This window comes from Brachionichthys hirsutus, chromosome 19, assembly GCF_040956055.1.
Source record: "Brachionichthys hirsutus isolate HB-005 chromosome 19, CSIRO-AGI_Bhir_v1, whole genome shotgun sequence".
Classification (NCBI taxonomy): domain Eukaryota; kingdom Metazoa; phylum Chordata; class Actinopteri; order Lophiiformes; family Brachionichthyidae; genus Brachionichthys; species Brachionichthys hirsutus.
The window spans coordinates 5,390,998-5,408,441 of record NC_090915.1 but is presented as its reverse complement, the minus strand read 5'-3'; the positions used below and the strand labels follow the sequence as shown (position 1 = coordinate 5,408,441).

At 46.9% G+C, this 17,444-nt stretch overlaps 3 protein-coding genes across 3 annotated transcripts; 2 read left to right on the top strand and 1 right to left on the bottom strand.

Annotated features, from left to right (window-relative positions):
* The first annotated feature begins 1,402 nt into the window (after window positions 1-1,402).
* Window positions 1,403-8,308, top strand: sapcd2 (suppressor APC domain containing 2). The gene is made up of 6 exons (XM_068753009.1): window positions 1,403-2,214; window positions 4,100-4,233; window positions 6,049-6,198; window positions 6,357-6,458; window positions 6,651-6,770; window positions 6,857-8,308. Exons 1-6 carry the CDS (start codon window positions 1,503-1,505, stop codon window positions 6,983-6,985), a joined length of 1,347 nt encoding a protein of 448 aa, XP_068609110.1. The 5' UTR covers window positions 1,403-1,502; the 3' UTR covers window positions 6,986-8,308.
* Window positions 8,309-9,729: 1,421 nt separating this feature from the next.
* hcar2 (hydroxycarboxylic acid receptor 2-) lies at window positions 9,730-10,620 on the top strand. The gene has a single exon (XM_068753174.1). The coding sequence runs from the start codon at window positions 9,730-9,732 to the stop codon at window positions 10,618-10,620; it is 891 nt and encodes a 296-aa protein (XP_068609275.1).
* A 1,752-nt stretch (window positions 10,621-12,372) lies between these two features.
* On the bottom strand, window positions 12,373-14,553 carry LOC137908751 (zinc finger protein 658B). Its single transcript, XM_068753173.1, has 2 exons — window positions 14,355-14,553; window positions 12,373-13,976 (listed from the first exon to the last, which is right to left on the bottom strand). The coding sequence occupies exons 1-2, from the start codon at window positions 14,551-14,553 to the stop codon at window positions 12,373-12,375; spliced, it is 1,803 nt and encodes a 600-aa protein (XP_068609274.1).
* Between the last annotated feature and the right edge of the window lie 2,891 nt (window positions 14,554-17,444).

Sequence of the window (17,444 nt, the reverse complement as noted above, 5' to 3'; positions counted from 1 at the left end):
GACAAAAGCCCTTAAAGCAATTAAGCTGTAGTCAATTTCTGCAAAAAATAATGTGTTAACGAAAAAACAACAACTGGTGTGTGATTGACTCACATTTTCTGTGTGGGTTTATTTATTGTAAATGCCCCTTTCCTTTGGCTTCTCTCCTTACAAAGGAAAAATCTACAGTTTATTTGATCAACATGTGAGGGGAAAATGTGAGTCAGTATCTGGTAAGACAGGAAAAATCACTTCCTTCTTCACGAAGTCAGTGAATTGACGGTGTGACAGCATCTTCAACGTTAATCACTGCTTAAGCGTTGCATGGAGTACGAGTTCAAGTCTGGGCAAGTCCGAGATAAACGTGTGTGAGGCTGTGAGCACAGGCTAGGAGTTATTCTGCTTCATTATATAAGATAGAAAGAGAAAAGGTGTCCCTGAAGTGCCACAAATGGTTAAAAGTTGGACCCCCTTCTGTGCAGGGAGGGAAACCGAGATTACGCTGGGTTGAGACAGGATTATGTGCCTTTATTGTTGTCGCTTGATAGCAGCTGATTTTTTTTTTTGCCTTTTTAATGCATTGTCTTCAAATTCATAAATACAAAAACATTTAATAGAACAACATTATGAAAGATGTTGACAAGCTATCTATGAACAAGTGCGCACCTTTGCAAACACGCTACAGTCACAACACTGGGGGGGGGGGGGGATAACAAAGTGTGGTTTCCTTTTGATCTATAGATGCTGGATCCAATGGAACACAGTACAGTATACCATACCTTGGTGTTTACCTATATATTGTGAAAAAAAAAGAATCTGCATCCACGTGTGGGTCTCGCTGCACGGAATAGATGAAGTAGATACTGTATAATCCAAATATTGCATTCCATTCCACTTTAATAAATATGTATTACTATGACATTTACTGCAAATGCGTTGCTAGTTCAGGTTTGTAATCTGTGTGTGTGTGTGTGTGTGTGTGTGTGTGCTTGACCCCTTTATGTGGATTAATCATCATTTTATTCAGACCAGGCTTAACATGCTCCAGTAAGTATAACAATGGTGGATCATGAATGTATAAATGAACATTCCACCCCACAGTCAAACCTAATCAAGGAGAAGAATGTTTATTTGATAGTGTAGAACAAAAAGTTTCACATTCCAAACTGTGACGTGACGTGGGGGGGGGGGGGGGGGGCTCCGTGGATCTGGAAACGGGTTCATGAGTAATAACAAAGACACAAATCAAACTAGAGACTTCCGCAGGCCTGAACCAATGAACGTCGAGCTCGTGCTGACCGCGACCAATGGGGCGCACGCACTCTCGATGAGGGGGCGGTCCTCCACGCCAGAAAACAGAAAGTATGAATCACGGAGCGGCAGAGTTTTGTCGGGACGGTGGCCGCGTTGGACGATAAAAAAAACGAAAAAGAAAACATAGAAGTCGTTACGCGGATTATGCATTTTTGCTTAATTTAATTCTCCGGTGTATTCAGACGTGTGTTTTTATTGATAGAACAGCTATGGCTCTGATAGCGACCGACCAAAGCTGCAAACTGAACGGGACGTCGGCGACGTTCGGTCCGGTCGGACAGAGAGACGTGGCGGAGGCTTTTAAAACGATCAAAGTGCACCGGAAGGACACGGACTACTCAACAGACGGCCTCCCCAAAGCGTTCCTGCACAGTCTGAGGACCCTGTTTGACATATTGGACGACTCCGGGCGCGGCTACGTGCACATCGCGGAGATCGAGAGTCGCTGGCAGGGCGCGGACACCCGCGACCTGCCCGGCGGGGTGCTGGGCTGCCTCCGGCGGGTCACCCCGCCGCATGGCTGCCTCACGTTCGAGCGGTTCGTCGCGGGGCTCCGGTACTCCATGCTCAACCCGGAGAACGGCCCCCACTTCGGGGCCCAGGCGCCGAAGCGACTCCCCAAACCCGCGCCGTTGTCCGCGTGCGGCGTCGGGGCGCGGGCCGAGAATAAGGTCCGTCCTCTGGGGCCGAGCAACGCGGCGAACATCCAGCAGCAGCAGCAGCAGCAGCAGCAGCAGCAGCAGCAGCGGGCGTCCTCCCTGCAGGGCCGGGCCCGGTCCGGGGAGGGGGTCGGGTACCCTGCGGGTGGGGGGTGCTACCGGGCCGAACCGGCTCACGACATCAAGCCGACGCAGCCGCAGCAGAGTCGGGTCCGGACCGTTGATTCGCTCGCTCTGGAGTCACCGGGGCCACACGGACCAAGTGAGTGTGACACCCGAGTCGGGACATGTTATAAAAGTATAAATAAACTATTATTTTAGTTTAATTAAACTGAACTTAACCTCTTTTATTCCTGCATTAGTTTAAATGTTATAAAACTATAAATAAACTATTGTTTTAGTTTAATTAAACAGAATTTAACCTCTTTTAGATCAGAAGAGCTTGGACTTTGATTACACTTTATGATGGCCGGTCCAGTTTTACTAGCTTCATTCTGACTATGATTTAATTTAGACCACACATGAATTTAAAATGTACGTCTGTGTGACGGTAAACATTATTAAAGGCCTCGCCTCAACGCAAATGTTCCTTTGGTTTGTGACAAAGGTCCCGTCTCAGGTATCGGTGTCATAATGTCCCGTCTTTAGGAGGTCCTGCTGCAAAGCTGGGGGCGTCCGAATGAACCATGGACGTTGTTAACCTTCGGGTCAGGTCAGAGGTCGTGCCAGAAATTCCTGCAGACATGTAGCAATCTCTGAGGGAACACACAGCTCGATGGTCGGATGCTGCGTGTTTGTTCATCCCGGTTTTCCACGTCGTCGTACGGATGTCGGTTTCATTGATTTACATCTGAGAGAGTCTCGGCGCCGGCTCCTTATCTTGATCGTTCAGGATGTGATTTCGCATCCCTCTCTCTCTTTCGTTCGCTCATGAATAAAATGCATGAAAGAACAAACGCGTTCATCCGGAGTGAGTTTTCCTGATCTCTGTCCAGCCAGCCAGCCAGGCAGGCCTGCGTGGGAGAATTAAGAATGACGCTTGCAGAGTCTCCTGCGCCTGCGGGGCTTCCATCGCTGCCTGCGTCAAAGCAGTTTCTCCAAAAGGAAAAGCGACGGAGGCGAAAAGCCTGTAGGATGTAATCTGGCCTAATCCGAAAGGCGTTGGCTTGCGTGTGAGAGATTACGGGCACGGTCACAGTGGTCAATCCTTGTAAATTGGCGCATGATTTTTTTTTGGATTCGACATCTCTTTCCAAAGCTATGAATGAGCTTTTTCCGCAAAAGACTTAACTGCAGCGATTTCTCCCGTCCAGCTGAAAGGCAAAGTGGCATCCATCCGGGGGGATTCGAACAAACGTGGTCAGACGTGGGAGGAGTCTGAGGCCCAAACTCAATTCACGGCTCTTGCTACGGAATGAAAGGAATTGTTCTAATATTCCCGTGTGTTAAATTTCAAAAGGTTCTCGATAAATTCTTCTTGGTATCTTTATACGCCATCCATGAAACGTAAAAGTGAATCGGAGTTGATCTTTGAATCCGTAAATTGATTTTTCAATGTTAGAATTTGCCCTGCGATGAACTGGCGGCTTGTCCAGGGTGTCCCCCGCCTCTCGCCCATTGACTGCTGGGATTGGCTCCAGCTTGGCCCGCGACCCGATAACGGATTAAGCGGTTAGAAAATGAAATGAAAAAAAAATGAAATGTTAGAATTTTAATGGCTCAGATCCAGAACACATTTTGGTTGATAGTGCAGATTGGACCCCTTTATGACTCTGGTTTTTCTACAGCAGTGGGAGAACAGCGCCCCCCTGTGGTGAACTCCTCCAGCCTGAAGGCATTTCCTTGTCAAACTAATATTTTGTGTTCAGTTTTTATTTCTTGACTGCCTGCTTACAGATGTGAGAAAAACTAAATCTCACAATATCTGAGTCATTAAAATTCAAATAGCATTTTATTAAAGAAGTGCTTATATCACCCGGAATGTACATAATTTTGAGATGATGCAGCGGTTTGACTCTAATTAAGCAGTGAGTCATAATATGTGGTGTTATATTCACAGTTATATTCATGCAAATCCCGTTCGACCGACGGGATTCCATCTTGCATTCCAGCCCCGCACTGACGCTTGCTCAATCTGTTTCCGCCAGGTGTTGCCAACTCGGGTTTACCGAGATCCCAGAGCGAATCTGCGACCGGATTCACCGGCGGCTCCAGGCGGCGGGGGCGGAGTCGGGAAGAGCAGCGGCGACACACCATATCCAACGGGGTTGATTACGGAATGGTTGGTATCCAAAGACACGAACCCGGCCGTTGATAATGACCCTCGGCTTAGCGGTAAAACGTCAGAGGTGGAACGTTTTAAATGATGTGGAGAAATGATTCCAGACGATGTCACAATAAAAAAAAAACTTTCTAGAACAAGCTCATCTCCATTGGGGCCCCCCCACATTCTCCTCCCACCCCCCAACCCACACACACACGCTGCTCCTCCCACGCTCATGCCTCTCCTCACACTCGGTCCCCCCCCCCCCCCCCCCCCCTCACTCTCTACTTTGCTCCTCTCCCTCTTTGTATTGCCGTCTCTGTCTCTCTTAGCCTCCTGTCTCGGGGGCCCTCCTCCCTGCCCCTCTCCTCCTCCCCCCCTTCCCCCCCGGGCCCTCCCACCCTGGCCACTTTGGCTTGGCCCACAGCCGCCTTGATGGTAGTGAGCCGGGTCGGGCCCCGAGGCCTGGTAGAAGCAGGGGGCTCGCTTGGCCGGCCCGGCCCAGCCTGGACGGCTGTGTGGGCTGCCTACACGACTGTCTTCATCCCCCTCAGCAGTAGTCTCTACAGCAGCAAGGCTCTGCACTTTTTCCTGTGGGTGAGTAGGACGAGGGGGGGGGGGGGGGGGGGAGCAAAGGAACATTCTATTGGATGTTTTTGCTACTCGTCTTACAGGAGCCGTGTTCGTCTTTTGTTAATTGTCGGAGTCTGAAGAGGATTTAGTTTCATGGACGCGACAAACGTCGGCTAATCGTGTTTCTTTTAAATATTCTCTTCTCGCTCTAATTGTGATGTTGAGTTCAGTATCTCCTTTATTATTTTTTCTGATTGGTTGGATGCAACTTGAAGAAGTGACCTTAACGGATCAGAAAACGGTCCGACAGATGAATCCGTGTCCGATGTCTGTTCGTCCTCCTTTTCATGTTGGACACGTTTCGGGCGCGTTAGAAAGGCGGCCCTCCTTCACCCTGTGTTTTTAACTTGTGCAATGGGTTTCATGTTCGTGTGTGTGTGTGTGTGTGTGCGTGCATTGTTGTGCGTCATCACGCCTTTTCCCATTCAGCCGACACACAACCATACATGCACGGTAACATGATGAGGACTACCACTGGGTCATGCTTATTCTAGACACGGACCCTCCGACCCCCCCCCCCCCCCCCCTTTCCTCTTTAGCACCGCCTCCTTGTTTTTCCTGCCTGTGCAACGCTCCCTTCAGACTCTTTGGGGTTTGGTTTTAGACTCCTCTTAGGAGTCCTTTGTCCTCCTTTCGCTTTACTTTCTTAAACATCTGTGGCCGTGTTTTAACCAGCTTTAGCAGTGGAATGCTCTGAACGCCACGGGGGATGGAGGGATGGAGGAATGGAGGGATGGAGAGAAAGATGACACACACAAGGTGGCTGAATGCCAACAGTGAGGCCTGGACTGTGGCTGTGTGCAGCGTGGTCAGCATAACTCAATGCAGCCTTGCTGGGGTCCGCGTGCGCGCACACACACACACACACACACATGGGTCTGCTGTTTACTCCATTCTTAGTTTGCTGCATGGTTGCCATGACGCCGGGCTGATTGCTTCTCTAAACATTGTTCAGGATGGCGCTATTGTCTCTGCTGGCACAAAGAGTTTGCAGCAGATGCTCTCATGAAAATATGAGAGTGTGAGTCTCATGGGCCAGAAGCAATCCTGAGAACTGATCTTGGGGGGGGGGGGGGGGGGTGAAATTGACTTTGCTGATCTGTGACTTCAAGTTGATTTGAGTTTTTAATATATATATATATATATATATATATATATATATAACGTCACCTCCCTTTTTATAACCCGTAACTCACACAGTTGAAGCAAATGAAGGAGCTGGAGCAGGAGAAGGACTCGCTGCTGGCCGGCCTGGAGGTGGTGGAGCAGGCCCGGGACTGGTACCAGGGCCAAATCCACAACGTGACAGAGAGGCAGCGCCAGGTCGGCCAGAGCTCCTCCCCCTGCACGGTGAGACGCGTTGGCACTCGGAGAAGATGTGCGTAACACAAAACGTTACCTCGGCTTGCCCTTGGTTTGGTGAATTCTTCCTCCTTGTGTTGTATTTCGGGCCATTTAGTGCTTTGGAGAATATTTACGATTGCCCCCCCCCCCCCCCCCCCAAACAGGACTTCTTCACGGAGGCCAGTCAGAGTCGCATGAATGCCCTCATACCCAAATTGCAAGAAGTCAACCGCTGCCTCAACGACCTTATTTCCTGCACTGGGATGGTGAGTGCCGCGTCCAAACTGACGTGATTCTTGGTGCTACGGATCAAAGGTCAAACCGAGATTCTCATCCTCATGAAGTTGCCCTAATGGGGGCAGATTATGAGGGCGGTACGAGGTGATGACGGAGTTTGCTTCACACTCTGCGTTCTGTCCGTGTTAACCCTCGACCCGGTAACCTTCCTTCCTTCCCAGCAGTCATTCCCTCCCGGCACCGCCCAGGCGGCGGGCTCTCCGGCTAACCCGCAGCCTCCAGGTCCGGCCCCCCCGCAAGCCATGCAGAGACTGAAGGAGCAGAACCGCCTCCTCACGCAGGTCTCAACTGCCGTTAGGACCGAGGGCGCCGTCGATCACGTTTTATTGATTTACTTATTTGTGCTATTTCGTCTCCTTCCTCAAAGGAGGTGACGGAGAGGAGCGAGCGGATCGCCCAGCTGGAGCAGGAGAAGTCGTCCTTAATAAAACAGCTTTTCGAGGCCCGGGCTCGGAGCGCGCAGGACACCAGCACCATGGATTCCACGTTCATCTGAGGACGGTTACGCTCCGCCAGACCGCTGACATCACCGCGTTTCAGCCAGCAACCAAACTGGTCTCTCTGGAGTAAAACAAAAAAAGACCGAGACTGGATCGTTTACCCGCGCCTGTGGCAGTGAAAGCGCCGCCAGCCACGACCTGCGGCGGCACGGACCGCTCCAAACCAAACCGCGCACTACCCGGGTTCAAATACTCCGCGAGAAAGAGTCACAAGAAACGGCTCTTGGACTGCTGCCTCCACTTTTTCCCTGAACAGATGGAACCCATGTTCCCGCTGGAACTCTTTCAAGATGCCCAGCAGGGTTTCCACAGATCGCGTTGCTCCATTTCTTGCAGGATTACAGCATCTGCAAAATTTCCACTCCCACTCCCACGAGACTCACTTCTGCTGCTCGACTGCACAGGCAGCGGAAAACACATTAACTTTAACATAGTGGTCCAAAATGGACAATGAGGAGGGGGGGTTTCTAATGGAATAGCATACCGTGTTTTTTACAATTCAAATACAACACTACCAGATGCATCTGCTTGCTGTGACCTGTCAATTAGCATTTTAGCAAAACAAATATTTTTACATTTTGGTACTTGGATCTAAATGAGGTAACTTCGCCCACGTCTTTTGTGTATATTACTTCCTGTATGATGCTATGCTTCCCCAGACACGTGGGTCTTAGGAGGGGAATTACTGGAAGAGAGCATTTATCCTTCAGCAGCATGTTTCATTTTATGACCTTTAACGGACTGAAAGAAGAAACGGGCCTACAAGCCGTCGTCGCCAGAGGCAGAGGTGGGTGAGAAAAGATTGGGAGTTTGCACGTAAGACGAGAGCAGAGGAGGATAAATATGGCAGACGGTGAATGTGTCGGAGATCGAGCTCCTTGGTTGCAGATAAAATAAAAAAAACAGACCCCCCCCCCCCCCCCCCTATATGTGTTTCAGTGGATTCCTTACATAGGTAACAATTTCTGTTTGAAAGTGTGAGGAGATTTTAAAACCTGGAGATTAAATGTTAGCACAGATGTAGAAAAAGAAAAGGCCCTTGTAAGTGTCTGTTTGCTTTATTCTAAAACTGTAAACTCTTTAAACTGTAAAGCCATCCGCTAGTTTACAAGTAGAATTAGTAAGTGGGTGGTGGTAGAAAAAACAAGCAGCAACATTGTAGTGTTGTAATGGATCTATGGTACCGCTTGGATGACTGCACTTACCATGTTATTGTGTGTTGTTTTCTTGCTGCTCGAACTACATTATGTGGGAGTGAAACTTTTTTTTTTCCTTCCCCCCACTGAGGGAATGGAAAATAATAAATATGACCAAACAAACTTGTCTTTGGTTCTTTATTTCATGATGTTTACAATAGTAGGAGTCTGAACCTGCATTTAAATAGGACAAAGGTGGCTTTGGATCATTTTAAACCAGAAAAGTGCATACAAATATAAACCATTTCATAATGTTTTTCCTCATTTGAAAACCACAATAATTGGGGAAAAAAAGATGTTCCAACCTTTAGAATTATGCTTTGAAAAGCAACAAAAGTTTGTTGTTCTTTTTATGGACGTCAGATTTCTCCAAATATAAGTACTGTAGCTTCATGTAACATTACCTGAGGTTGCACGGAATTGAATCAGAGATGATTTTCTTTGCATCAGTTGTTTACCTGCTGATTTTCCGTCAGGCGCTGTTCATTTGTTGCATCACTGACATTGGTGGTAATGAATGATGGCTTGCCACGACACAGTTAAATCTGTTCGACACATCTAGCCCCCCCCCCCCAGTCATTTTAACCTTCTTTAATAATCATATCATATATTTTTCATAGCAAATGTGTGATAAATGTACAGGAGGGGCAAAAAAAACAACAACAAAAAACACACATTGTGGCACCTGGAGGGAACTCCTTTGCTGCCACCCCCTTGTGTCGACGCTCTGATTGGATGATCGGAATGGAGCAGCATCCCTAAAGTGTTGTGTCATTTTGCAAAAGATGCTTTTCATTCATTTTGAGGAGAGGGCTCAGTATTTGCCCACACAGGAGCAGGGAATGCCTGCATAGGAGCTACAAGGAGTACTGGTCCCATCCAGGAAGGTGCTGCATCCTGATGCACAGGTGGGTGTCATTGTGGTTTTTAATAGTCCCTCTGGTCAAGTAAAGACATTTCTTTTTACATTCTGTACCTCATTTGTTTAAAGACTGTCCTCATTTACTTACAGTATTTTGACATTTCTCTGTGTGACGGCGGCGAATTGTGCAAAATATGTGTTTCTGCTCCGACGTGGAATTTAGCAAACCTGTGACAATATTTATCTCATTGGATTAGGCTGGTTTCTACTGAGGAGGATGTTAGAAAATTCATGATTTTTTTTGTCATCACTGCTTCGGAGGCTTGACGACCACTACAGATGAAAAAGGTCGTAAAACATAGTAGAGCAGGCTGCATGATCAAAAACAGTGATGCACTAATAAAGGTCAATACAAACAAGAAAACTTCAATTAAAAACTAAAACTAAAAATAGATTACTTGGTTTGTCCCTGTTTTTAAGAACAGAACAAATGCTGCTATTATCTAATGCCCCCCCCCCTATGTAGTGTCTTAGTTATGTTATAACCTACTAACACTATTCTTGGGACTCACCTCTAAGGTGTTTCATTGAAGCATCTAATAACTGACCCTGCTCTCCTCGTCTCATCTGGCAGATCGCCGTCTCTCCGATTCCCTCTTGACGACCTCCGACCTCCCCAACCATGGAGCTTCTCTTCATGAACTCCTCGGTGCTCGTGGCCTCTCACAGGCCCCTGAACGCCACCGACGGAGGCAGCTTGGTGTACGAGCGCTGCAAAGACATGCCTGCGGTTCTCATCTGGTATCTGGGCCTGCAGTTCATCAACATGTTCCTGGGCATCCCTGCCAACCTCATGGTGCTGTGGCTCATCCGTAAGAACAAGGGGGACTCCTCCACCTCGGACATCTTCATCCTCCACCTGGCCGTCTTGGACGCTCTCTTCTGTCTCACCCCCCCCTTGGAGCTGGCCAGCATCGTCTTCCTCACCACCAGCAGCACCTGGTACGTCCTGCGCTTCTTCTACGGCATGAAGGACTCCTCGCCGCTCTTCCTCTCCTGCATCTGCCTGGACCGCTACATGGCCGTGGTCCACCCCGTCACCTTCACAGAGCTGAAAGACCGCAAACACAGGGCGGCCCTGGCCTTCCTCGTCTGGCTGATCATCGTGGCCTACGCTGCCGCTAAATGCGTAGGCGACATCCGCAACTTTGAGAAGGTCTTCACGGCGATGATCCTGGCAGCGTTCGCCTTCATGGTGTTCTGTAACATCTCCATCCTGTGGGCGCTGCTGAAGCAGTCTGGGACCGGCAGGGACGCGATGCATCCCGTGAAGAAAAGAGCCTTCAAGATGGTCCTCATCATCCTGGCCATCATCGTCTTCAACTACTTCCCTCCCGTCGCTCTGTTCCCCTTCCAGCACTACTTCTCTCCCGACGTGTTTCGCTGCTACGTTCACTATTTGGCTTTTGGCTTGATGGACTTCAGCAGCAGCATTCAGCCTATGCTCTACCTGTCCAAGGAGAAACCATGCGGCCGCCACTGCTGCCAGAGCAGCGCGAGCCGGATCCAGTAGGAGCCAATTCTTTTCACGTCTGGAAACATTTATTGTTCAACACAACGGGATCTCGCTCCGCTAAGGATAACTGCACAAGATCTGTTTGGATTTATATAATTTTTTTGTGTGTATTTAGAAGGCAACGGCTTCACCTTTTGGGAACTGATCTTTGTTCCCTGCAGTCTATTCAATCACTAGATTAGAAACAGCCTGACTTGAATTTTGCTCGCGCAATAATGAAATGTTATCCTGGTTACTCCGGGTAATCCACTAGTAACAAGGAGAACAACGGACTTCTGGAGATAATTCAGAGTGAAGGGATCACTTCACCAGGAAGGAACGCCGTGCTAGATCCAATAGGGATGTGTAGACAAATGTTATATTGACATTTCAGATGAACTGATTCCTTAAACTAAACATTTAGATCATTAAACTGTGATCATGATGCATTTCCACTCGTTTCTATTTTTTTTTCTCCACATCATTCTTCTTCAGGTTTATTTAGATACAAATGAAAACAGAGGACATAAATGTGTAATGTTTGAAGATGCTCGATACTTCTAAGGGATATAAACATTACAACATGGCAACAGGAGTCTCTCTGTCTTTTGTAATTGCTGTTAACATAGAAAAAACCCTCACTGAATGTTGTACTTTATTAAGCCAACGTACAGATAAAAAAAACCAACTGTTTTTCACTTAAATTAAAATACACATACTAAATAAGGCACAAACCGTCTTTTCTTTGATTTTTCTCTTTTAATTTAGTCACAAATCACAAAACGTTACGGTACAATCATAGTAACACTCATATTTTAATGCACGTTACTGTGTAGACAAATCAGACGGTAGCCACGACAACCACTAACCCTATGGTCGTATGCGTTTTACTCCTGTGCCAGACGTGCACAGCTGATCACAATACAGGCGTCCTGATGAAAGAGCAAACAAACTAAAACAAATTCTCTTGACGTTTGACTTGTTTTAGATGAACAAAAAAAGGCTTATTTGATTAAAGCTGGTCAATCAATGCTCAATATGTGAAATAACATCGTTTTCTGTAATATTACTACATTAATACATTCTTGCCAGTTCAATGGACCAAACTACTGACTGAACAGGTAAAGCTATATACAGCAATATATATCGTTAGCATTATCAATAGGAATCACCTAAGACTTTTAGCGATTATGCTATTAGGCTAACAATATTAGAGGTGGCTGTCTTTATTCATCAGTGTAAAAGCATCTAAATTCTACGACTATTTTCTACCGACTCTTTCAGCCATGGGAGGTCAAAGGTCAAGGCCAGCTGTGAAACACCTGGACCGGCGATTACAGCATCGAGCTTCTGCAGCCTGGTCGGACGGCAACATTCACAAACACTGTGGTGACATTCAGCCGGTTCAACAAGCGAGCTGTTCCTTTAAGGTCCCGCTTTCCGCTCCGAAGAGCACAATAGGAGTATAAGAACCGAAAACAACCAATCACATGGTGTTCTTAAATACTTTGATCTACTAAAAGCACAGCCTAAATATGACAACAGAGTATTGTACTGTAACCGCAAACATCGCACGCAATCTGGAACGAGGAAACTCCGTCCTTTACGAGAGTTGTTCATTTCAGTTGCCTTTTCAAGAGCTTTCAAGTACAGCGCCTTAGCTTAGCATCTTATGCTAACAGCCCTGTGTTTAACATGGGATGAAAGCGCGGACCTCGACTTAAGGATTGTGTAAAAAAAAACACAAAATACAACATTTCCAAATTCGTCTTACTCATCTGCGAGATTTTGCTCGCGGCTTCTCTCAGAATCTGAAAGCGCGTCCGAAGCCGGGGGTCGCGCTGAGGTCGCGTCGCTCTCGCCGAGGCTCTCCTCGCCCTTAGACGTGTGCGTCCTCAGGTGCTTCTTCAGAGACGACTGGTCCGTGTAGGTCTTCCCACATTGGCTGCAGAGGAAGACCTTCTCCTTGGTGTGGACCAGCTCGTGCCTCTTCAGGTGGCTGGACCTGCTGAAGCTCTTGCTGCAGTAGGAGCAGCTGTACTCCTTCTCGCCCGTGTGGGTCCTCTGGTGCAGTTTGAGGCTGCTGGCCACCGTGAACTTCTTGCCGCATTCGTCGCAGCTGTACGGCCTCTCCCCGGTGTGCATGCGCATGTGTATGGTGAGGTGGCCGGTCTGGCTGAAGGTCTTTTTGCACAGCTCGCAGCTGTAGGGCCTCTCGCCGGTGTGAATCCTGTAGTGCGTCTTGAGGTCGCCCAAGCCGTTGAAGCTCTTCCCACACTGGGCGCAGCAGTACGGCTTCTCGCCCGTGTGGATCCGCTCGTGGATCCGCAGGTTGCCTGCGTTGCTGAACGTTTTGCTGCACTCCTGGCAGCTGTACGGCCTCTCCCCGGTGTGAGTCCGCAAGTGGACTTTCAGCTGGTTGTGCTCGTTGAAGCGCTTCCCGCAGTGCGAGCACGAATAGGGCTTTTCGCCCGTGTGGATACGCTTGTGTATCCGGAGCTGACCGGGATGGGCGTACGTTTTGCTGCACAAGGCGCAGCCGTATGGTCTTTCTCCGGTGTGGGTGTGCGTGTGGGATTTGAGGAGATCGGCCCGGCTGAAGCGCTTGCCACAGTAGACGCAGCTGTGGATTCTCTGGCCGCCGTGAGCTTTGATGTGAATGTTGAGCGAGGTTGCCCGACTGAATGTTTTGGGACAGACTGGGCAGCGCAAGAAGTAGTCCTGAATCTCCAGAAACCCGTCTGCGGGAGCGGACGCTGAATCGTTTTGCTCAGGCGGTGCGGCTTCAACCCGGCTTCTTGCCCCCTCGGCATCCGCTTGCGATTCAGCATAATAAATCAACTCATCCTTCGCCTCATCCTCATATTGCAACACCCCACGCTGCTCTTCTTCCTCCGCCTTAAGAGACTGTTCGTCCTGTACGTAGGTGGCAGAAAAAATGCAGACTTTATGCTCACTGCTGCTGCCCGTGGAGTCCTGTTTGTGGCCTGTAGATGGCGGTAGAGGTTGATATGCCTCATTATTATCCAAACTAACCTCTGCGCTCTCGTTTTTTATTGGCCTCATTGTCGCGTCAAGAAGGGATGAAGGCTGCGAGAGGTCGATAACGCCGCTTTCATCCAGGCCGGTCTCTGCTTTCACAGACGCATTTTGGCCGGAGACATCGACACACGGCTCTCCTGCCTGCCCTTCAGTCTGCAGTACGAAGGAGGCCGGGGATATGCTCTTCTTTGCTTTATCTTTGCGCTTTCTCCTGAAGCTCTTTTTGTCACTGCTGCATATGGACAACTTGAACGTGCCCTGGCTGGAGACGAAGGGATGGCTGCTCCATCCGGGAATGGAAAGGGTTTCAGCGGCATCTTGTTCACAAGCATCTGTAAAAAATGTAAGGCCAAAATGATGAAGACAAAAAAGCAAAAGTCTCATTAGCTGATCAATTTAAAAGCTGTTTTAATCTAATAGGAATTATTAAATAGCCTGAAAACACAATGCAGTCTTTAATTTGCCGTTCACATGGAGGGCAGCAAATAAAATAAAAGCTACTGATTTATAATTTTGTAAAAAAAAAAACTCATATTATAAATGCACATCTTCACTCGGAGAGGGCTTACTGGGTGTTTGTAGAACTGCTTATGTCGTGGTACTATTACTAATCTTGGCAGGATAATGTGAAGATAACATTATTATTACTTAGGTAATAACAACCACTCTATTATGCGACGAGGTATATGTATATTATATCCCTACAATACCTTTAACAACAGACTCCGTGTTATTCTGTGCAAACAGCAGCCGCTTCAGGTCCTCGTTCTCGGACTCGATCGTCTGGATCGTGCCCTGGTATTCTGACAGGGTCCGGTCCACTGATTCCAAGATGTCGCTGATGGTCGCCTTGAAGATCTCGTTCAGAGATGACTCCAGGAAGATCTTCAGATTATTTGACCTGGCCATGTTACACGAAGAGGTTTTTTTTATTTTTATGTTATCATCTGAAGAATTTCTAGTTTAAAGTGCGTTTTTGCTGCTCTGCTGCCGTGTACGGAACAAACAAAGCAAATACAGTCGCATGAATGTGACGTAAGCGTTTTTGCTACGAGCTGTAGCGCCCCTACCGGCGCGGAGTGGAACAGTTTTATTACTGAGGATACATTTGCGGGTACCACTTCTAAATCTGATAATAGTTAACAACCAACTCACTTCAACGACCTGAATGTTCACATCAATGCTTAGTAATACTAATATTTTAACAACAAAATTATTCATGCTAACACTGCTCTACAGGTTGTAGGTAAAGCTAACTAATAACACATTCCAGTATAAGAGTGTTTACGATAATATCTTGACTGTAATTAATACTATTAACTAATACTTAACTAGTTTAACAAGTAAATTATTTTTGCCTTCTTCAATCAGCTAATGTCTTTCCTATACTAAAACAACCAAACAACCAATGCTTTGCTAACCTAGTTAACTAGGCCTGCAACAAAGTTGGCAAAATAAATACTAATTTTCAATGAAAATGTTAACCAAGCTAGGTAAAAATGCTAACAATATGCACGCTAAATTCCTTTGACTGTACACCCATACAGTCAGGGAGGACTGACGCCCACCTTATGAATAATAGCTGTTGTGCAAACATTATTAGCAATGCATATAATTAATGTATACATATTAAAAAATATATTTTGCTGCTTTTGAGTGCATCATAAAATAAAAATGTATCTCTCAGGAAAAACCAAATGTGGCTAAAAAACCCTAAACAATATAGGAGGAGAAGTCATCTCGTCCTGTTCTTCTTTGTATGCCTGTGATGTCTCTGTGAAACAGGCTTTTCTGCTAGTCAGACTAAAACTAGCACAAAGAGAGAAAACTCATTCCAGTGCAACTAATCACTGGCGCACACTGAATCTAAAGGCCTTCTGGTTTTACCACATCCTTGCTGTCAGCTGCAAGAAAGTACTTGAGCCACTCCCATTATTTAACATAGTATGTGTTTGCTTGCGTGCCTCCGGGCCATGTGGGCGTGGGTCGAGGCCGCTCAGGTGTCTACCTCCTGAGTCATCCGCCTATCACAACGTGCCTTGTTCTTCCTTTTTGTTGCCACTCCACAACTTGTCTCCTATCTCTTCTCTGAATTCTGCCCTGATCTATTTAGGGACTAATTTAGGGATTATAAACTCATTCAACATGAACAGGTAGCTTAAAGCAGAGGCAAGGGGGACTCGATGCAGATCAGGACTTGTGATTTTCATGCATCTTAAGCAACCCCGCTGAATTTCCGCTTGGCCTGAGCCAAGGAGAGCTAATGAAAGGCTTATTTGTGTTGCGTTGCAGGTTGAGATCCAACAGACTGAGGGCTTTTTTTGTATGCTTGTGTGCATGTGTGTGAATGAATATGTCTGAAGGCGCAGAGATTCTAACAGCGTGGTGAGCCTTTCCCTCCCACCAGACTTTGGCCGCACAAGACAGCCCATCATATGATGCTGTGTTTAGCAGCCTGGAGGGGGTAAGTTATTCATCACAACTGAAATGATTCCTCTTTTTGAGATAAAAAAATTAATATTTTTATTGAAGATGGTGTTGGGGAGGACGATGCAAAGGACAGGGTGAAGTGGGGAAGGTTGATTTGCTGTGGCGACCCCTCACGGGACAAGCCGAAAGTGCATTAGTAGTGAGGAGTGAAAATGTTAAGATGCTGCTTCAGATGCTGTCTATTGTTACACAAATCCTGTCGCAACTTTTATTTGATCTAAAATAGCTCTGTTCCTCTTCCTGTGCAATTCCCCTTCAGTATCATGGTAACAAACTTGTAAAAAAAATGCTTTTTCCATGCATCATAATCAACTTCCCCTGGTATTCTCCACTGACACGCCGTCTTCTCTAAGAATACCCCTGCAGATACTGCTTTGACTGAACGTATCCTGCTATATTATTATTTTCACTTTAAAAAGAGGAGAAAGTGTTTCTTCCTGTTATCTGACTCTTGTCATCTACACTTTTTGTAGCATCAGCAATTCTGATAACCACAAAGGATCCACATTGTGTGTCCTCGCCTCGAAGCGATTGCGCTGTTGAACATTACTTTTACAATAGAATGGTCCAGAAAGACGCCAGACTGCTTTCAAACATGTCGACTGACTGCAGGATTTCTTCAGTGTCTTTCATTTTAAACAGAGCATGATTCATTTACAGAGGATCCTCTTGATAAAGCGTGTCGCGCCCCGACAGGAACCGAGAAGTGAGCAAGGCACACAGGAAATGTGGTCAGTGTCGATTCTGGATGCTTATTGCATGACACGAGTCTCTCTCTCTTCAGTCTTCTGAAGAGAGAGAGAAGCAGAGGGAAAAAGCAGAAAAGAACAAGAGCTGTGATAGTTTGCCCGTCCCGTTAGAGCTTGATATTCTGTTCTTGACAATTCAAAGCTCAAATTTGGAGACTTTTCTTCTTTTAATTATTTGCATGGCACCACAGTGCAACGTGGTGATAAAAATGATAAACGCGTGACATAAACTGTCAACTGTTCACCAGAAGCAGCTCCACCCTCAGAGTCTCTTTATTATCCCCGTGCACTTCTTTTTTTTTTTTGTCTTCCTCACTTGCTCGGTTGATTTTCTGTGCATGTGGGCAGGAAGTAGAAATGTGCCTTTGTGACATTTCACTTTTGCACCTGCAGCACTGAAGACGTTCGCAGCAACATGAGAAACAAAGGTCTTCCCAACGGATTACGTGGCATGTGGTGAGATATTGAGCTTCGGATCATTTGGATTTCAGTTTGATTTCTATGTGTGTGTTTTTTTTTAGTGGACTCTTTCTCACGAATGAAGGGACAAATATAGAGACA